Consider the following 19869-nt stretch of genomic DNA (forward strand, 5'->3'; position numbering starts at 1 on the left):
CATATTGTCAGCCACCTAATCCGACCAAGTGATGCGATGACGAATCAATGGGTGCTATTCTCTTCTTACAGGCTACGGGATTTCCAACTAAAACAAATTATTTCTTGTTATTTTCATTACTTTACCCTAACCGAGCAACGGTATGTAGTGTGAAAATGAATTGCTTGTGGTGTGGTTAGGCATGAAAAATACTTGCACTTTTTGTATGGGTGTCGTTGTACTTTCAGGACAAACTATTAGTCTTTAGTACACCTAACAACCAGTTTTCACGACGCTTGCAATCCTAGAGTTGTTGGCTAGCTTAGGAGTCTCCTGTACTACGAATTCATAGTTACGCACATAAAAAAGCAAACTAACGGGGTCGCCGACACACTACTGCGACGCCGCAGTGATTCGCTGCTGTTTCCTGCACCCCCTATAATCCGTGATGCTCCACAGAGTCGATACGATTTGTGCGTCACGTATTCATTTGAGACCCATGCATCCATGACCATTGCCAAAGTCCAGTATGGCAATGGATGAAACATTGCCGTTTCGACGCTGACCTGCTGTGATTCAAAGACTGTGGGGGCTTCACCGTTTATACACAACGACTTAGTACTATAGTGCCATTTGCACAAAGCACATGATCATGCTCTTTCGGTCCATGGTGGGATTCACGCTAGAATTGGAAACCTTTCGCAGTCTGCCTTGTGGCCCTAGATGCTTCACACGGCAAAAGAGTGAGCACTACCATGGCCAGATTGAGAGAAGTTGGAGCCAGGTAATTATCATAGCTCAAGTTGTGTACAAGGGCTTCTGGCTTGGATAATGCTTGGATTTCTCTTACTATGAACCGCATTGGTGGACTGCCGGAAGTCAAGGGTTAGAATAGTCCCTACAGCAAAAAGGTCCTTTCTTCTCTTGTACTGGTCCCGTCAGGGCTCAGGGGATTGCGGAGTTCTTTTCATCAAATGAGTGAAAGCTTCACGTATTGTCAGGAGCCTCGAAATAGGGAAGAATCTGAATTTTGCTCGTACATTCTAGCGTGCCTCTATGACCTGCCTTAACATTGGCCATAACACGACCACTGCAAACCACCCTGAGGCAGATGGTCCCGTAGCGCGCCCAGCACGCTTTCTTCAGTATTTTCATCTCTTTGCTCAGTCACATCCAGCTACTGAGTGAGTGGCTTTACAGTGCGACAGCACATTCACGCCTGGCTCTCCCGCATCCAGGACCTGCATTGAGGATGCCCTCTTCAATCCTGGCGTGCACCTAGTGGTCCGGGAACGCCAGTCACTCGTTGCATCAGGAGGCCTGAAGAGTACACCTCGCCAGACTACACGAATGTATGCGAAAAACGTAAGAAAGGCAAGCAAGGAGCTTTGGTAAGCGGTGGCCGGCTGTGCGGTTCAAGCCGCAACATTTGGTCCTGGTGGATCGACAGGCTTTCTGAGGTGCAAGCAACGGTGGCTGAGCGAGGAAATTTGCGGCTAGGTGGTTGGGACCATTTGCCGTCGTCTTACAAATCACTGCTTTTTCTTACTTTGTCGATTTTCATGTCGCGGTTCTTAACGTAGTCCGCTTTCATTTTGGTTTGGTTCCTCGTTTGTCGCTGGTTCGTGTTTCTTTCCGTTCATATCACTTTGGTGGCTAATTTAGACTTTCGTCTTTCTCATCCGCGCTGAATTTCACTTCCGCTTGCCTGGGAAGTAGCGATAGGGCTGGAACTCTTCCACTGTCATGCACGCATGTGGCCTCCACAGAGCATATGGGCGTGTGCTTGAAATCTGGGTGAAAGCTGTAGTGAACTAATCTACAATTAAACACTCTCTACTAGACTAGTGGTAAGGAATGAAAGTTTGACGAATTGGTGTGGTGGTTTGTGTATGTTATATATCGCAGAGTATGGCTAACTCGATACGAGAAACGCAATGTTGTGGGAGTATGTGTTAAACGCTTTGGGACTATCTGTGAATGACCCGATTCTTAAAACATTGCAGCTACTCGCACCCTTGCTGTTCCTCTGCCCTCATGTAGGGAACTTTGAGGAGCCAGGAGAGGCTGGATAAAAATTCGACCACACTCAGTAACATTTTATAAAATCTGTATTGAATCTACAGTTAAGTGCTTCCTACGGAGATCTTCGATGCGGCGTTCACCATTTATTCCAAAGGTCCTCAACATGAGTGAAAAGAGGGGCCAGCATGGGCTTGAGGGAAGGGCTCGACCCTCTGAGCGCTCCGAGCATCCACACACGCTGCCCCAGATGTCGGATTCGCGTGCAGGCCTGCACTCCAGGGTAGCGAGCGAGCGCATCCTCAGGTCTTCGTAGGAGGAGGCGTAACTCCAGACTCAGTACAAACTTGATTTAAAGTAACTGAGGGTTTCTCGGAGGCAGTTCACACATTCCCTTCCGTACGCTCTTATGATTTTGAGCACGAGGAGAGAGAAACAGGTACTGTGCTTGTAGCTGCACCCTGTATGCAATGCGACCTTCCACACGCTGTTCGCCATTGCTACTAGAGCACAAAGCAACAAGCACTCTATCAAGCAAGCCGTGTTCTGCAATAAATCGGATAGACCAACCAATGAATTAATTCTATGGCAATTCTTGGTGAATATAACTCATGTTGTAGAAAGTTGTTAAATGCAGCATAGCCCGCTACAAGGGGTCAGGTATTCTAAATACGCAGCAGCTAAACTTTCAAAGAGTTAAACAAAAGACAGTCAACACGCAAACATATCATAATTGAATATCACCAATGAATTAGACACAGCCAACATATTGCTTGTGGCCCTTAAGAGGGTGCCATATACGTGCTCCACAAGTCGTCCTAACCAAGTGCCCAGGACCCTGTAGTCTTCGGCAAAAGAGAAGCGAAACCTTTCCTGGGACCTGCATGCAACTCTTTCGTTTTATCAGTTTGGCTGGTTTGTGTATTTTACCCGGAATCCCTCATGAAGGTCCAACCAAGTGTGCTTTTCACACACAACTCATGCTGCGGGCATGGAAGCACTAAAACCCGTAGTTATAAGCTCGCAGAGGTAGACCTCTATTGACCTCTTGCCATAAAGTGCTAAGGCGACCTTCAGAAGTTCGGTGTTAGGGCCAAGACTATGCAGATGAATGCTTGGGGTGCCTGGGGGCCTGGGCTTGCATGCGTTGCTTCAGCGAAGAGCCATGCCAAAGCCTTAGCCAAAAGTAGAACGTATTACAGAAATCACTAGGGTTTGGGGTTTAGTGCCAGGCAATAAGGCTTAGACCCAGGCTTCATGGCTAAGGTTTAGGGATTAGCGGTTAAATGGAGGAGAAGTGGATGTCCGGGTGTACAGACACCCGAACCTTCAGCCGACACCCCAGCACCAATTGCCAATTGCGGCTACAACAACAGCAGCAGTACCGGCAGGATCCTAGCCAACAGCAACTGTATCCCCCACAGAAGCTCGTTGTAGATTTGGAAACGCAGCAACAGTGTGGGAAGCGAAGTTACCCAGAAGTGCTTTTGGATTCGCCGAAGAAGAGACCTGCGGCCGCAGCTAGGGCTCACACCACATCGCATGCGTTTGCGGCAACAAAAGAAGGGGAAGCAGAGGCAACGACCCCCGTAGGGGGGGCTGTCACGCCGGTAGCAGCTGGGGAAACCCATCTTGTGTGTGGCAAAGAAATCCTCGCAAGTGAAGGCACCCTTGATGTTACTGCCCCAGCCGGCGCTACCTCTGCCGAAGCTGACGCTCCATGTGTCGTTGCAACGGGCCATCAGGTAGCAGCAGCAACAGCTGCTGCCGTCGCAGGGGCAGCGGCAGCAGGAGTTTTACAGGCACCTACATTGGAAGCTGAAGCTGCAAATCGTGCAGCTTTACATGGGCTTGCGACGGGGGAGATTCCAGAGTCAGTCATTGCAGCAGCGCCGCCTGCAGTTGACGCTTTCGTCGCTACTGCTTCTGTAATGGGGGACAACTGCCTTGGGCTGTATCTACGAGCAGAAGCACCAGCTGGGGCAGATATAGCGGGACGCTTCGATTCAGCAGCAGATGCATCAGTTGTGGGGCGTGCAGCAGATGCGTCATATGTAGCGGGAGGAGTGTCCGGAGGTTCAGATGCAGCAGCGCTTGCAGATTCAGGAACTCATGGAGTTGCTCTACGTGCCGCAGCAACAGCAACAGCAAACTCAGCAGAAGCTCATGGAGTGAAAGATGAAGCGGATGAGGTGGAGTGTGGAGAGGTCACGATTGCAGCAGCGGACGCAGCCGGTGCAGCGGCAAGAACTCTGAGAGCAGTGGACGCCGATGCTGCCTGCTTGCACGCGAAGGAGGCTGCGCTTCCTGGATCAGCACCGGATGTGGCAGCGGAAGAGAATAAAACTCCCGTGGAAGTAATTGAGCTTGGAAGCAGTGATGTAAGGACAGCAGTCTAAGCACTGCTGACTGCTGGCTCCTACATGCGGCACGCTGGAATTGTGGCGTGATCTCAAGTTATCAAGAGGGGCTTGCCCGTTGGTGTGTGCGCTCAGGATGAATGGGTGGATCTTTGGCAGCGCCCTCGGCGAAGAGCAGCAGCAGCGGCTGCTGCGGCTCTCACGGCTCTTGCTGAAGCAGAAGAAGACGGCCTCAGTGGAGCATCGCCGGGAGCTGCATCGTCTGATGCTGCCCCGTATCACCCCCATGTGTCTCTCACGAAGCAGCGAGATCTTCTTGGAGGCACAGCACCCAGAAGGATCGCCATCTGCACCGAGCGCAGCATTGTTGATGCTCATGGAACGCAGCGTCTGCCTGTAAACCTCTCCCGATTGCCTTTATTCATGAGCGAACGTGAGCCCTCAGAGTCTTAAACTTGGCACGAACAGAAACGCCTGTATCTGAAGCCTCCCCTGCGTCCATCCTGAATTGTGTGTGTGAGCCTGGCGTTGGATGGTCTTTCTAAGGCGACAGAAGCGAAGCTGCCGCCTTCATAACGGACTCCCTTCAGCAGCACTCCCTTGCTACGCCGCTGCTCTCCTCGTAGGCTGTACAAGCACACAAACCCCCACAACGTGCCGTGTATTCTATTCATACACCGTGACAGCGGGGGGTGGGGGGGAGAACGAGCCTGCATCCTGAGGAAGGAAGGAGGAGTCCTTTCTCATTCGCAAGAGTTGGTGGGGCCCAGGGTGCTGCTGAGGCTGAGGGATATTTAAGCGTCGAGACGTAGGGGTGGCTTTTTTTGCGGTTTTGCAGGGAATCTATGGCGCTGCTGCGTGTAAACCGGCAGCTGAATGACGAGGTCATCAACTTCTTTTTCTCGCTTTTGCAGGTGCGCCTTTCCCCTACACACACAGCATGGGGGCCTATTTCTTTTTCGTCTGTGCAAACTTGTTTTAAACTAGGTTTTCTTGGCCGCTTGTCAGGGGCCTCCCTCTGCAGATCGAGCGTTTAGCGTGTGGGTTGCTGTGTGCACTGTAGAGGCGCAATGACGAAGCCTTGGCGAGAGGTGACGCGTAAGTACAGTGGGCAAAGCGCTCTGGGGACCCCTACCGTCACGCCTCCCCAGATGGCGGTCGTGTCTCTATCCAATGCCTGTGACCGCACACACTATTTAAAGTCTGCGCGCTCTTTGTTGAGCATGCGTACAGAGTTCCTAAATGTCACTTTTTCAATTCTTTTTTCGATGAACGCCTCAAAGTTGCGTCTTATGAAGGCGTAAGGGTGAGGGAGCTAGATCCTAGACGCGTGGCCCTACTTACGGTACTCTCTACAGCAAACTCTGACGGCACGCCCCCTATCTACCTATTAGTGCCATCATGCAAAGCGTTGGACGCTGGCGATAGAGCTGTTAGCGTAATTTGCTCCGGATATTTCTGCCCGCAACGGATACACGAGGGGGGCTGAGGTGTGTGTGCTTATAGAGGTGGACGAAGCGTGTGGACTTGTTTGCGCACGACTTGCTGCTGCTGCCTGTACACCACAAAGAGCAGCAGCACTGGGCTCTTGGTGTAGTTGACTTCCGGTAAGCCCTCTCGCAGGCCAGCCCTCCTGACGCAGCACCCCGAATTCTGACGCACTTTCCCTCTTCACGAGCACATAGCTTGGGGTGTCTGGAATCTTGCAGTCGGGCTGCCCCCCGTTCTTCTAGTCCTAGCTGTGCATCGTAATACTGCATGCTAATACTAGCTTTCTCTGCAAGGCACAGCCCTCCCGAGCGCCGAAAAACGCCAGTTGCCGAAGGATTCTGGGTAAAATCGTGCCCTAGATTTGAAAAATGCAAGGGTTAGAACGTGTGGCTTTTTGCGCATTTTAGGCCTGGATGTCGCCGCCTCCGGATTTACGACTCGGGTTTTGCGGGGGCTCTCTGGCGAGACTGGTTCGAGCGCATGGGGGCGTATCTTGAGGAAGAGCACAAGCACAAGAGAGGCAGGTGGTATTTTCCTGACGGTGATTGTGTGGTCGGCCACGGTAAAGTTGGCCGTTGCTATGTCTGCTACTGGAAGGTTGCGTAGAGGAGCTGCTCTCGCGCTCGCCTTCTGCTATCCTTGTTGCCACTTCTGCAGCCGGATATGGCTGCAGCAGCTGCTGCTAGATATTGGCTCAAGACACAGCTTTTTGCGCCATCGCTTCGGGTTCTTGCTGCTGCATGTGTTTGTGCGGGTGTCAGGAGGACCTCTTACTGAAGCCTTTCGCGTCAACAGACGCAGACATGCGGAGGTATGTGTGAAGGCTGCGTTCATTCAGGCGCTGGGAACGGCAAGCCTAGTGTATATCCCTCAAGGGTGTCTGGTGTTTCTGTGTGTGCCGCCCTCTAGAGGCCTGAAACTCTGTATGTGTGCGGCAAACGATGCTTTTTCAAACCCTCACACCTACACCCAAATCAAAGCGCATGCGCGAGGGCTGCGTTCGCGCAGCGGGACTCACCCCAACAACAGACCCTCGATGATTGCGGAGTCTTTGTTTGCTTGATGGCTGAGGCACTAAGCGACCAGCGAGAATTCGATTTCCCCGCAACCAAGACCAAAGAGTGTAGACTTATGCTTGTAAGCCCCATGAGGTCTACGGCAAGCCCACCAGTGTGCTCTTTAAACAAAAGGATCCCACTAGCAGTGAATTCCCCTAGGCACCTTTCTGCGTTGTTGCTGCCAGCGTCGCCTGCTGAACCCTAAGCAGCGGCTGAAGCCAGATAGATGTAGGAGCGAAGCTAAGGTGTTTCCTGCACCTCAGGTTCAAAATTTTGCATGCTGGGGCGCAACTTAAAAGCATTCTTGCGCGCTTGATCCCCGGGAATCTCGCATTTCCAGCCCCTAAAAATGAAGCGTTCCTCAAAGCCGCGATCGTTTGTTGTTGCCGTCCCTCTCTCTGCAGGCGTTTTTCGTGTTGAAGGAGTTACAACGCTTGCGGCACCAGGGAGCACAACCTGGTCCATAAAGCCCAACAATCAAGGGCATGGAAAGGGTCATCTTTCCAAGCCTTCTGGATGCATCTGAAAGCCGTCAGAAGTCACCGTAGGCAAAGCTGCTCGTCGTGCAGTAGCGTCGCCGGACACGTAAAACCCTACACCACGTGCAGAAAGCGCAACAGGCCTACGAAGAGCAGTATAGATGCTTTACTTGCTGCGTGGGCAGTTTGTCATTAAGGCCTTTAAGTAACAGGTGAAAAGCAGCTCAGCAGTGAATCCTTCTGTGCTCTCATGAACAAGATGCTGCGGGGGTCTGGAGCAGCGCGGGGCCTAGAGGGGTGGGTGACGCGGGTTGCTACAACCATAACCACGTACAGTTTTGGCGCTGGTCGCACTGCAGCAGAACACAGAGCACGCCGCAGAGAGCGTGCATAAGCGAAAGCGTGTGAGATTTGAAGAATAGGCATGTGCAGTGGCAAACTCGCTCAAAAATTACGGGTATCTGAAGAACGGCTTAGGGCCTCCGATGGCCTGCATGCTGCAAGGATGCATAGAGGCCCGGTGTACATGTGTTTGCATGTCTGCTGCGCGCGTGTCTTTGGTCAACCACCAGACTACACCCCTTGCCTCACGCCTACCTTTGGCCTCTGGCGGCAAAGTCGGTTCATGTCGCTTGTCTGGTTGGTGGAAGGCTGCAAGAGGCCTGTTTGCACGGCAAGGAAACGCACACCCTGGGCCCTCACCACTCGCTGCTGCACGGAAGGCTCCCCATCCGAAAGTATAGATAAAGCTTAGGATGCTCACCGTTTTCTGTTGCCCTCCTCAAAGCCTCCCGGTCCTGCTGGCACCCCGAGCGGCTCTGCGACACAGACCCCCAAACCGCAATACCCTCCCCAAAGCGGGTTGTTTCGTAGACAACGGGAAGAAAGAATAGCCATTGGGTGTAGAAAGGGTCCCGCGGAGAGCGAGCACATATTTAAAAAAAAAAAACACACACACACAAACAAGCATACTATAACACAAACACACACACAAACAAACACAAACACACAAACACAATCACACAAACACATACATACATACACATACACACAAACACAAACAGGCGGGTATCACTGGGTGAGCATGGGTCGTTCGGTAGAAAGACGTACCCCCGCCACGGCTTTTGCCGACCTTAGGATGCGTTGGAGGTGCGCCTTCACCCCTCCAGCCTGCGAAAACCCCAGACCGTAACCTATACGGCCTGAATGCATCCATCGATAATTTGCCGTGGAACCGTTAAACCCGCTTGGCAAGAAAAGGTCTCGGGTGGTGCGAAGGGTCATCAGTCAATAGGCTGCTTCTAGAGTGTCCACGCAAGACAGCCAGCCATACCTGTGATCCTGGGATCGTACTTGAGCGTGAGTTTCAGACAGTTTACGACTTGGCCTGCTTTGTTCGGGAGATTGAAGAGGAACAAGTCGTTTACGTGCGGCAAAATCCTCAAGTCGAACTGGAACAGGCTCTGGGGAATCCGCAAGAAATTCACGGGCTCCTGAAAAACAAGCACCCCACAGACCCTTAGCAGAAAGAAGTAGGTGTGTTTCATGTGCCTAGAATTCTAGGATGAACAACTGGGCAATCAATACTTTCAAGGAAGGCCTAAACACACTCTAAAATGCCTCAGCCTCCCCCCTTCACCCCCCGCCCTCCCTCCTCTAAAGGAGATGGTGTCTCGATTGCTTGCGGCAGCGGCAAGGCCTCCTCTACAAGCACCGGGAATGCATGAGGGTTGAGGGTCAGGGTTCCAGGTGTTGCATGCACACGCGCCACGCTCGCCATTTCATGGCTAAGCGGCACTTTTAGGTTTGGAGGCTGGTGTTACTGACCCGCTGGGGTGCCTGCGTCCTCTCGAGACTGAGGGTGTGAAACTGGAGGGTCTGTAGCAACAAGGACAACTTTTCTTCTTCCTGCGGCGTATCACACGTCCTCAGCCCTCAACCGTGACAAGGCTTTTGTTGCCGCAAAGGCGTAGCATCCACGCGCGCAAGCGTCCACCCTCGATACTCAACAACCGATGCTGCACGTGTGAGAGCCGTACAATGTGTTCGTGAGGATGGATCATGGGCTGCCAGTTGCCATACAACGCCAAGTCCAGTGGCGTCTGCAAACAAACCGTAGACCGTAGACACACGCGCGCGTGATCTCCGGTACGGGAAATGAATCTTCCTTGCTGAGCGGCTCTTAGAAACTTGTCGAAAGACTCCGATATTCTCAGGGCATGCAGTTTAGGGCCTGAAGCATGGTTTGAGGATGTTTGTTACATCTTGCTGCGGAGCTCTCGTGATTTGGCAGAAGGTGGCGAGCGAGCCAAAGTCGATGCCAGGGAAGGGCAGCGCGAGGCCTAAGCCTTCAGCGACAGTGGGGGAAGCCCACAAAACGCGAAGTCGCCCTTGGTTGTAGCAAATGGCTTTTGCCGCTTTCGCACACGAGAACAGATAGTGGTGGAGTCTCAGCTGAAACAACGGAGACGAGAATGGTATGAAGTCCGGGCACCTGCAACATCCCCAAATCGTGAAATGCCAGTCTTCTAACCGCCACAGCGCATTAGCTCTGCCACGAAATGCTGTCACCTAGAGCCTTGCAGTGCGCGCGTAGCGCTGCCCGTTTGCGCCTTCTGACTGTGGACCGGAGAGCTTTCTGTCTGAGGTTTCAAGGGTTGGCACAGAGCGTGGCAAGCATAGAATACCGATTGGGAGTTATGGCGTACCCCTGAAATGCGAGGCCTGGAAGCACCGCAATAAACTCCTGCACTTTCGAAGGGAACAAGTCGCTCTTCAGCTGGAGAGATGAAACGCCAAACAAGACGGTGACGCCCTCAGCCCCCAGCGTTGAGGCTCGTTGAAGGACCTCCTCCTGAGGATAATTATGCATACATCACAAACGCTGGCAGGCGGATAATGCTGCTAACCTCCAAAGCGCAGCAGCGGCACGAGACAAGCCTGCAAAGGCTTTGTCCCGGCAGGAAGACTCCCATAGTGTCAGCGAGGGCACATACGGTAGGGGTCAAGGCTTGCCTTTGCATTCTCCGCAGTCAGCGTCACTGTCACGGTGAGCTTAGAATTCAAACCCTCCGACCGCAACTGCTGCAGCAGGCAGCCCGCGAACGTGAGATTCTCATCGCCGAGAAGCAAGACGGACTGAGGGGCAAAACAACACGTCTCAAACCATAAAGCTCCAGCTGTTATGCCCCTGCCGCTCTTCGTATGCCACACCAGCCAGATCTCAATGAGGGAATAGCAGAAAGTCGCAACAAGGCCCAAAGGCGCGTGGCTTCATAGACTGAGGGGGTGCACTTGTGGACGGGTGTTGCAAGCCAAACTCCGCTTGGAGAACTGAGGCAAGACTGACCATTTTCTCGGCTTCTCTGAACTAGAGGACTAGGCTGCTCCTTCTACTGTTATGAATCGGCTGGGGTTGGGGGGCTAGCAGCGCGTGCGGGTGCTTGTGCTGCTGCCGATACAGCTGGTGCAGCTGGCGAAATCCCCGTGCTGCTGCAGCTATAGCAAGGGGCTAAAAAAGCCGCGACGCTACGCAGGGAGAGGTGTCCTCTCCCAGCACTCAGGACGCCATGCTGAAAGATTTGCACGACCAACAGAGAAGACAGGCTATACTGCTTGGAAGGCCACTCCCTTCTTCACCATCCGACGTGCTTCACGGTACTATGCAAAGCAATCATTTAGGGCTTAAAGAGTTGGTTGTCCTGTGGGCGCTGCTAAGCCAGGCTGAAAGCATCGGGGATTAGGGCCCCTGCAAGCGGAAACACGGGGGCCCCCTGGACTGCATGCACGGAGTAGTGAGTCGTCCCACGCGAATGGCATAGAGCCTTAGACCTTACTTTCCATAGAGAGTTGTCTTGGAAACCAGAGCTCTTGTGCGTATGCCGGAGCTTCAAGGTTTCAACTCGCTGTGCAAACCCCCCTTTGGCTTGTGGGCCACTAGGGGGACCAGGGCCCCCTGTTAAACGGGCATGAGGGGCCTCCGCACTCAGTCGCTATAATAGCAGCTGCTGCACTGTACAGCAGCTGTATTGGCGGCAGGACGAGCTGCAAATACACCTGTGCTTATTGGGCACTAGAATACAACTAGTAGCAGTTACAAAGGCAGCGGATGTAGCCCAAGCTGCTGCACCCGCGTCCACCTGGTCATGACACAGCTTAGAAAGCCGGTAGCACCAATAGCAGCAGCCGCCGTTGCTGCTTCTAGCTCATGTCTTGCTGCCTTTGGGGGGGGCTCTTATGCGGCAGCAGCAGTTGCAGTACCGTTGTCGCAGGCTCGCTTGCTGTCCATACACTCCACCCTCAGCAGTAGCACCAGCAGCAGCAGTTGCAGTGGCGGTGGCCCCTGTATCGCGGCTCTGCTTACTCGCCGTAGACTTTTTAGCAGCAGCAGGCACGCCGGCAAGTTGAGCAACAATGGCCTGCACACACAAGGCACCAGCTCGGGCAGAAAAACCAGCAGGACGGATATCTGCCTTAACAGCAAACCTCAGAGAGACTCGCCGCTGCAGCAGCCTGTCGCATATGAAACCCTTGCAGGGACCCCGTGGTGAGCTTTCAGGTTTTTTTGGCGGATTCAGCTTTCGGGCCTGTGGATCATCTAGTGCATGTGCAGCCTTCCGAGTCAGCTAGAGTAGAGAATATCGATTCTTCGGCTTCAGACGCTGCCATAGCGGCTCTGCCTCTGTACTTGCTGCAGGATGTCTGCTGGGCGTCTCTGCCGTGTGATGGAGGCAACGGCCGCACGGGGCCCCTATGACCTCAACACGTGGATCCGGTTTGTCGCTAGGGTCTGTTATTCCTCACTACGTGTTGCTATTGCAGTTGCGATGTCTGCTGTGGCTCTTGCTGATGCATGTGCAACTGCGGCCAGTGCTGCTACCCTGCCTACTGCCGGCATTGCTGCTGGTTGTACACAACTCGGACACTGATTTAGGGCTTGGCGTAGGCTCCAAAGCGAGAGAGGAATTTAAACCTTTCCCCCTCTCTCTGGTATCATGGATTCCCTGCATTCTTGCATGCATGTGTTCGCGTAGCCTGAGAATGAGTCACCCCGTGTATTTTGTGAGAGGGTTTTGCGCTCTGGGGGTTTTATGGCTGTACAGGCTGAAATGGTGCTGCCCTCAATGTCGCTTTCGCATTTGGCTCGTATTGCGTCTTCCTGCCTCCGCGTGCGCTGGAGGCCGGCAGCCTTTTTCGCTGTCTGCTTCAAAAGGAACAAAGATCTTGAGGCGCTAGTGCAGCGCGCTGAGGCAAGAGATGTCTGCGGTGAGGAATTAGGGCTAGTATTTACTGCCGTGTCTTCTTCGCATCTGGGGAGTATGTTTATCTGGGTCAGAGACTCTAGAAGTTTGCAGTGGAAAGGTTTCGGCACCTTGGCTGGTAGGGTTTGTAGGCGGAGGCGTCCCTAGGCTGTAGGCTTCAGAGCTTTAGAATGTGGGGCTTGTGTGTGGCTTCGCCTTCAGCGGTTCTGCAAGCGCTTGCCGGCTTAGAGTGTCTGGACACCCGCATCTTTAGCCTCCTTGCTGACCGTCTGGCCGTAAGTGACCTCCCCTACCCATCGGCACCCCACGCCTGCATTTTGCAGCCTCCGCATTCCCGTAACACGCACCACCCACCCATCCCTCATTTGCAGAGCTTATCGGTAGGGAGGGTGCCAATCAAGGGTCCGGGCGATGCGGTGTACGTACAGGAGCCCGACGTCATCAACAACTGTCGCTTCTTCCAGTTGGCGCTCGTGCGCAACCAACCCTCCTCGTTTTTTTACTATGCGTGAAGCCCTAGCAGCCACCGAAGCCACCAGATGGGGGTTGTAGGGTTTAGAGTTATGCTGAAGCCACCAGATGGGGGTTGTAGGGTTTAGAGTTATGTGAGGCTGTGTGCTTGTAGGCCGTGAACGCGCTTGCGGCTGGACGAGTTCTGAACCCTCGGCTCCTCTCCGCCGCGGGCTGTAGACTTGCAACTGCGTGCGATTCCTCGGAGGCAAACCCTCAAAGTACGTGCAAGACCGCAGTTGCATGGCCCTTGGCTCTGCAGCATGAGGCCCCTCTCCCACTGCTTCCACCTCTCGTTCTTCAGCTCTTCTTTTCCTTCGGTGCTTCAGGCTTTGCCCTGTTCCTAAATGCACTGGCACGTTTCCATGAGGAGGAAATGGCCCTGCGCAGGCGGAACCTACAGGAACCCGCGTCGCTTTCGGATTTGGATACGATTCGCGCGTCTCTGTAGGACGGCCCCTCTGGACTGTAGTCTGCTTGAGATAATTCTGACATCACCAAGCTAGGGCGGTTTGGCAGTTTAGGCTTGTTGGTGCCTGCCATGTGCGGTTTCAGAGACAAATGCATCGTCAGCACTTTGGGGTGGGCAATCCAAGATCAGGAGCACCCTCTGCAAGAGCAGCAGCAAGAGCAGCCAGAACATCAGCAGCATTGCGACTCAACAGAAGCAAAGCCCATGGAGCACGAAGAAAAGTGCCCGCAGCCACGGGAGTCTCACGGACGTCAGCCCCCTACGTTGCTCTTGCAACAAGTAGATGCGCGAGGCTGCTGCTTAGCCCTTGCTGCCTTGTCTCGTCTGCAGCACCGTGATGGATTTGCTGTTCTTGTGGCAGCTGCTGCAACAGCCACTGCGAGCCAGGTTCCCGTACATCTCGCAAAGCTGACCGCCCAACAGACTGCAACACTTCTCAACAGCATCTCTAAGCTCCTTCAGGTGTCTCCTTCTCTCTCCAGCGAACTGCTGAACCATGTATGCCGACAATGAAGGGGCTGAGACCCATAGAGAGAGAGATGCCGACGCACATCATACGTTGCGCGCATAGAATGCAGAGCAACAGAGGCTAGGCCGTAAATAAATGTATTTTGGAGTGCCTATATCCCCTCCATCCACACAGTGTTAGGGTCTAGGGCTGGTGGTGCTGAGAGTCTGTGGGTGCAACTTTGTGCGCAGTTGCGACCCCGCGTGAAGCACTTGGACCCGATTGGATGCGTTAGCGCGCTAAATGCCATCCGCCATCTACGCTTGTCCGGTACGATTTAAGCCCCTCTTAGCTCCAACATGGAGCTGTGCAAAAGCTACACACCCTAAGAAATACAGGCAACGCGTGAGAGCTGTACAGGGCTGCCGTGCAAGTCCGAACAGATTCTTCGCTATGTGTAGAAACTGGAAGTGCCAATTAGTTGTGAACAATCCCGAAAGCTTTTAGGGCTCTGTGCACAGGGGACGACCCTCTTACGGAGCAACTGGAAACACAAGCAGCCTCCCAAGTCCACCAATGCGACTGGCATTCGCTTCATGCAGTATGCCGGAACCCCCAAGCTTTAATCATGCCAAACCCTTTACAGCGCTATCTGTTCGCCGGAACCCTCACACATCGGCAAGCGGATCGATTCATCTTCTGATTTGGTACTTTTGGGATTTGTGCATCTGTGTGTGTGTGTATGTGTGTGTGTATGCGTTCCCCAGCTGGCGTCAATTGCACGGTGTGGGAAATTTCCGCGGCTGCTGCAGCTGCTACTCCAGGAGCAGCAGAAGCAGCGACACCAGCAGCAGGGCAAGCCATCTCCCGCATTGGAAAGATTCCGTAAGTCGAGCAGTTGAATCTCCCAGTTGGCAGAAGAAGGGGTTGGGTTTGCTTGGAGGCCTGAAGGCTCTCCCTGTGTAAGGTTTGCTCTGCGTCTACAGAACAGCTGCTCGAAGGCAGCAAAAGTAATCCAGACGGCATCAACATTACAGCAAACGAAGCATAACGGCAACAGCGTAGGTACCTGCGGCAGTGGGAATCACACCCTGCCTATTGGAGTGGGGGTCGAGCGACTTGACTGCTGCTACAGTGTGCAGCTTCAGTCTGCCGTCCCCCCTACCCTCTAGTCAAAAAGACGCAGGAGAATTGGGCAGCTGACTCCTCCAGAGAAAAACCACACACTCGCACACAGCATGCGGGGAGTAGGAAGCAGCGTATTAGGGCGTAAAGTACGGATGCTAGAGTAAATGGGGAGACACATACAGGACATGGAAATACAGAGCCACTCGATCCCGTTGTGGCTAATCCGTTGTAGGTGCGAGCGTCCCTCTCACTGTTTCCCCATGTCCTTCAGTGGGTAATGGGTGTTCCTGTAGCCCAAGTGGGGGTTAGAAGGTGGCCTCATTCGGGGATACCATCTGTTAAAACTGGAACGATACAGAGAAGATTGCGCTCTACTCTCCATAGCCGTGACGCTTCTTTCAGTCTCCTTTTGCGTGCACTCCTAAGGGTCTTAATGCCCCTCTTTTTCACAGATGCTCCCTACACCGCTAACTCAGTCGGCAAGGCAAAGAAACTCTACTCCTAGGCGTCTGTTTCTAGTCTTGCTTGGCCAGCTCATGGATACCATTAAAAGTACAGACACCGGAATAGCAAAATCGAAAGTCTCTCCAGCACCCAAGGGCACAGGGCTTAAAGGTTGAACGCCTTGGCAATATGCTCTGTATCTCCCAAGTCCCAGATAACCACCTGAGACCCCCCAAACCCAAATATACCTCTCTCCTCGCTTGCCCTACAGCTGAATAGGGGCCCCTGCAGCAGGCACACACAATGCCAAAGCCAAAATGCTCGCTCAGGGAAAGGGATGCAGAGACTCTCATCAGGCGCTGGATATTAGGTGAACACGCTGCAGGGGCGGCCGAGGCAGCGACACATGAAATAGCACCGAGGTGGGCACAAGCGAGCAGACAGACAAGCACACACAAGAGACGCACATGCAAAGCCCCAAAAGAAGCGTGACTGCGAAAAGGGACAAAGAGGGCCTGGACTGCAAACTCTCGAGAGGGTAGCAAGGGTGCAAACACGAGAAGCAGATGCACGATCCGTAGCGACGCAGACCACGCCGATGGAAGGCAACTTTTTTTTTGGTGCATCAGCAAACGACGACTACGACCGCAGCAGCAGAACAGGAGGAGGAGCATGAACCTTACCACTTTGAGGTCCTTCTCGTGGATTAGGACGGGGCCTTGTGTGTCCGTGTTTACTTGCCGAAGATCCCAAACCCTCGCGGTTTCATCTAAGCCACAGCTAACAAGTAAGTTCGGCAGCTCCTGCTGCTGCTGCAGTGATGTCGCTGCTGCTGTATGCGCAGCCACACGCCACAGACGCGGCGCTGCCGCTGCTTTGGCAGACGATACAGCTGCCGCAGAGGGAGGGCCAGCCGAAGCACGCCGCAAATCCAGACATTCCATAGAGCCGTCCTCGGCACTCACCTGCACAAACGGCACCGTGTCTTACGCGTGTGTTCCAAACTCTGGCCCTTGATGGACTTCGCATGCACTCAAGAAGAAGGAACTTGCTCACACTTGTGCTCGCAGTGGCGTACCTACCCATCGGCTTCCCTCCTACTCTCCCGACCCAGCCCTAAAGCAAACCCATCTATCAAGCCCCAGTGCCTTCATCCAAACTGCCTGCCTGCCTGCCTGCCCCAACTACTTACAAAACACGTGGCAAGGTTCGACTGGTTCCAGCAACAGGCCTCCGCATCAGCGCTCAGAGGCGCGGTCACCTGAAGGAATGGAAAGTGGTGAGCTGCGATGCAGTCAGTCTTTTCATCCAGAGAGGCAGCCCTACAGCTCCCGTAGAGGCCACGGATGCACGAACCAATACACATACATGGAAAGAAGACTCAACGAACTACAGAGCGGCAAGCAAAATCTGCGAAACAGGTTCTCCTTAACTCAGGTGCGTGCTGAGCTTTCATGACATGCAGACTCCCCACTACCACGGTGCCTCATCACCGGCCGCTCTACCCCAACAAGAACCCCGAGCTCTTACCGCAACATCGGGCTGTCTGACATCCAGGAGGCGAATTGTTCGATCAAAGGACGCTGTGGCCAGCAGCGAAGCCTCTGAAGGGTGCCATAACGCCACTTGCACCTACAGACACACAGGCCACGAATCACATAGCACAAAACGTACTTAGACGCAAACCACATGTGTTTCGCGAGACGTATTCTTGCAGACAAAACCTCACGGCACACTTGATACGCCTATATATGGAGGGCGAGAGGCGATGGAATTTCTTGCAAAGCACCACACAAGCGTATGCCTGACCCCAGTGCGAAAGGCACGCACCTTGTTGGTGTGATGCTTGTACGTAGCGAGACAGCTGCCGGTAGTCAGATCCCAAACCTTCGCGGTTTCGTCTGCACTGGCGCTCGCAAGTGCCTCTCTGTGTAAACCAACCAACAGCAAATTGCATGCGACGCTGCATTGCCGCAGGTGCGAGAAGTGCAAAGACCTGTATCCTACTTCCACAACGCACCAGGACCGCAAACGAGGCGGGAAAACGCCACGCCAAAACGTTGAAGATCTCACCCTCTACATTCCAACCCACAAGAAACCCTAACCCCAGCTTCCTGTCCTCTACGTACTGCTTCAAAGGAGACACGCAGAGCGACATGATAGGGCCCTCATGGGCATTAGGCGAGGTGATCTGTCTGTCCGCCTTCTTCGACTTCCTTTTCCTACCGCTCTCCCTTTGTGGCTGCTGCTGCAAGCCAAGTGTATACACAGGTTCTAGAGAGTCGAGAATGTCCAAGTCCCATATCTGAATGAGCGGTTCAAAGCTTCCAACCGCGACCAAATTGCGGTTCTGAGCTCCTGGCATCATCCCGAGCCACTCCAAACAGAGAGGGAAGCCCCCACACTGCGTACAGGCACAAGTATGCATACGACCATACGCAGGCACGTCATCTGTACACCGTGCATACACACGCACACACACTCTGCACATCCTAAATCTAAGTGCATCGCAGCCACGAAGACGAGACGCGCTTTGCCGGCAGCGAAGGCTAGCGCAGCTGCCACCCCTCGCAAGAGGCCAAGCTTCAAGCCCGATACATTCTTCGGCGTTCCATGCGCATGAACAAGTGGGTTGGACTAGTTCCTGTGAAGTTGCTTGTACCATGAGGTCGTGGTGGACATAAAGGCTGCCCCGCTGTACGTCGTGTATGTACACCTCTAAGCTACTGAAATCACTTTCTGTTGAGGCAGCAACCAGGACTAAATCGGAATCCAGAATGATATTTGCTTCATCCTCCTCGGCCTCATCTGCTGCGGAGAGACGCGCAGCACCCTCCCCCAGAGCAGCGGCACCGTCCGAGGCAAACACCCCAAAGACGCCTTCCAACATGCCGTCTGCAACATGCCACAAGCCGACAAGGACAAACCGCATAATTATCCCCATTGCTTAGCTGCAGGGGCTCTGCACAACTGGAAAGAACGCCAGCGGTTTTACAAACGCTAAATCAAATGTGGTTTAGAGCTGTGATATCGGCGTCCCATTAAGCCTTCAGAAACCTTGTTGATGCTCATTAAGGTTTTGCTCCTCGTCGAGGAAGCAAGCTAGAACGCGGTCTCTTCAAGTCTACAACTAGAGGCGAACAGACATTTTTCGCGCATGCTATTTTAAATGGCGTACCGTCGTCACTTTCATCGTCTTCCTGCATTTCGCTCTCCGAATCTTCAGCTTCACTTTCTTCATCCTCCGCAACTGCCTGCTGGCGCAGGAGTTTCTGTTGCTTTTTCCTCTGTTCCTTCTTACTGCTGCTTTTACTGGCTTCCTCAGACTGCTGCTGCAACAGCTCAGAGACCTCTTGGTCTTCCATGATGCAGCTCGTTGGAAACTGTGCGCTGCGGCCGCGCGGAACCCAGCAGACAGAACTCACCATTACCCTATCCGCCATCCTCAAAACTAGACTAGAGCCTCCAACCACACCCCGACACCGTCCAAAACCAGAGATGTCAGCTAGAGAGCGACGCTTGAGTTGGCTCTTTCCACAGACGACGATTAAAGAGCCCGCAAAGCTCAAGACCAAACCTGGATTCCGAATTTGAATTTCCGAGAAATCGATTCATCCGTATCGGACGATGCCGCATGCGCGCTGGGGGCCCTACCCCTGCAGGCTCAGCACTATATCCAACTATTTTAAAAAAATTGTTGCTTATCTGATGCCTATCCACTCCATTGTTAAATGCAAAATCAAACTGCGGACCGACGGAGATCTTGTGCACAAGGTCGTACAAGGCCCAGTATGGAGCTCTGTGGGGCGGCAACTCAAGTGCGACGCTGTACGTGCAAACACACACGAGTACAAACACGTATACCTGCTACTCCAACAGGTTAACCTGCCTTTTTGTGGCTAATATTCAGGAAGATACGCACAAGCTCGCAAAAATTCAAAAGCCTTCATGCCCAACCCCCCGCTTGAGTGAGCTGCTGCTGCTCTTCCTTCAATGTTCCAGATTATCTGTGACAATGGCATACCGACTTCTTCGGATGTAATTCTCGACAGTGTGAATTCGTTTGTTTCCGGCTCTGCGGCTGCATGGACTATTTTCTCTCGGTGCTCCCAGGGGCTTAACCCACTCCAACTACACCCTGCAGGAACTGACCTACGACCACAAGCCAATCCAGAGTGTCATTTTCTTATTCATTAGTCATGAGCTACGACAAGCGC

General features: G+C 53.3%; 4 protein-coding genes across 4 annotated transcripts; 2 read left to right on the plus strand and 2 right to left on the minus strand.

Moving 5' to 3' along the window:
* Positions 1-3102: 3102 nt before the first annotated feature.
* Positions 3103-5972, plus strand: LOC34622121 (cilia- and flagella-associated protein 54). Its single transcript, XM_026337927.1, has 8 exons — positions 3103-3194; positions 3347-3746; positions 3876-4382; positions 4497-4798; positions 5200-5275; positions 5425-5459; positions 5595-5667; positions 5868-5972. The coding sequence occupies exons 1-8, from the start codon at positions 3103-3105 to the stop codon at positions 5970-5972; spliced, it is 1590 nt and encodes a 529-aa protein (XP_026193712.1).
* Positions 5973-8148: 2176 nt separating this feature from the next.
* LOC34622120 lies at positions 8149-10261 on the minus strand. Its single transcript, XM_026337928.1, has 6 exons — positions 10202-10261; positions 9429-9491; positions 9217-9297; positions 8723-8882; positions 8500-8559; positions 8149-8207 (listed from the first exon to the last, which is right to left on the minus strand). The coding sequence occupies exons 1-6, from the start codon at positions 10259-10261 to the stop codon at positions 8149-8151; spliced, it is 483 nt and encodes a 160-aa protein (XP_026193713.1).
* Positions 10262-12086: 1825 nt separating this feature from the next.
* Positions 12087-14982, plus strand: LOC34622119. The gene is made up of 9 exons (XM_026337929.1): positions 12087-12176; positions 12492-12654; positions 12852-12925; positions 13079-13123; positions 13276-13607; positions 13734-14130; positions 14332-14410; positions 14602-14681; positions 14848-14982. The coding sequence occupies exons 1-9, from the start codon at positions 12087-12089 to the stop codon at positions 14980-14982; spliced, it is 1395 nt and encodes a 464-aa protein (XP_026193714.1).
* An 835-nt stretch (positions 14983-15817) lies between these two features.
* LOC34622118 (periodic tryptophan protein 1 homolog) lies at positions 15818-19095 on the minus strand. Its single transcript, XM_026337924.1, has 7 exons — positions 18831-19095; positions 18315-18547; positions 17782-18056; positions 17483-17579; positions 17183-17284; positions 16336-16617; positions 15818-15937 (listed from the first exon to the last, which is right to left on the minus strand). The coding sequence occupies exons 1-7, from the start codon at positions 19093-19095 to the stop codon at positions 15818-15820; spliced, it is 1374 nt and encodes a 457-aa protein (XP_026193709.1).
* Between the last annotated feature and the right edge of the window lie 774 nt (positions 19096-19869).

Source organism: Cyclospora cayetanensis, unplaced genomic scaffold (assembly GCF_002999335.1).
Source record: "Cyclospora cayetanensis isolate NF1_C8 unplaced genomic scaffold, CcayRef3 CcayRef3_contig_212, whole genome shotgun sequence".
NCBI classification, from domain to species: domain Eukaryota; phylum Apicomplexa; class Conoidasida; order Eucoccidiorida; family Eimeriidae; genus Cyclospora; species Cyclospora cayetanensis.

Excerpts from the sequence above, each read along its gene's own strand:
- LOC34622121 (XM_026337927.1), top strand. The coding sequence starts at position 3,103 with ATGCAGATGAATGCTTGGGGTGCCTGGGGGCCTGGGCTTGCATGCGTT. Across the intron at positions 4,799-5,199 it reads TTATTCATGAGCGAACGTGA|GGAATCTATGGCGCTGCTGC; the intron begins GCCCTCAGAGTC and ends GCGGTTTTGCAG. Across the intron at positions 5,460-5,594 it reads GCCTTGGCGAGAGGTGACGC|AGTTCCTAAATGTCACTTTT; the intron begins GTAAGTACAGTG and ends GCATGCGTACAG.
- LOC34622120 (XM_026337928.1), bottom strand. The coding sequence starts at position 10,261 with ATGCATAATTATCCTCAGGAGGAGGTCCTTCAACGAGCCTCAACGCTG. Across the intron at positions 9,298-9,428 it reads TCCATCCTCACGAACACATT|GAAGAAGAAAAGTTGTCCTT; the intron begins GTACGGCTCTCA and ends GATACGCCGCAG. Across the intron at positions 8,208-8,499 it reads CGGCAAAAGCCGTGGCGGGG|AGCCGCTCGGGGTGCCAGCA; the intron begins GTACGTCTTTCT and ends TCTGTGTCGCAG.
- LOC34622119 (XM_026337929.1), top strand. The coding sequence starts at position 12,087 with ATGTCTGCTGGGCGTCTCTGCCGTGTGATGGAGGCAACGGCCGCACGG. Across the intron at positions 13,124-13,275 it reads GCTTCTTCCAGTTGGCGCTC|GCCGTGAACGCGCTTGCGGC; the intron begins GTGCGCAACCAA and ends GTGTGCTTGTAG. Across the intron at positions 14,411-14,601 it reads CCGCCATCTACGCTTGTCCG|GGGACGACCCTCTTACGGAG; the intron begins GTACGATTTAAG and ends CTCTGTGCACAG.
- LOC34622118 (XM_026337924.1), bottom strand. The coding sequence starts at position 19,095 with ATGGCGGATAGGGTAATGGTGAGTTCTGTCTGCTGGGTTCCGCGCGGC. Across the intron at positions 17,285-17,482 it reads ACAAGCATCACACCAACAAG|GTGCAAGTGGCGTTATGGCA; the intron begins GTGCGTGCCTTT and ends GTGTGTCTGTAG. Across the intron at positions 16,618-17,182 it reads TCAGACAGCCCGATGTTGCG|GTGAGTGCCGAGGACGGCTC; the intron begins GTAAGAGCTCGG and ends CCGTTTGTGCAG.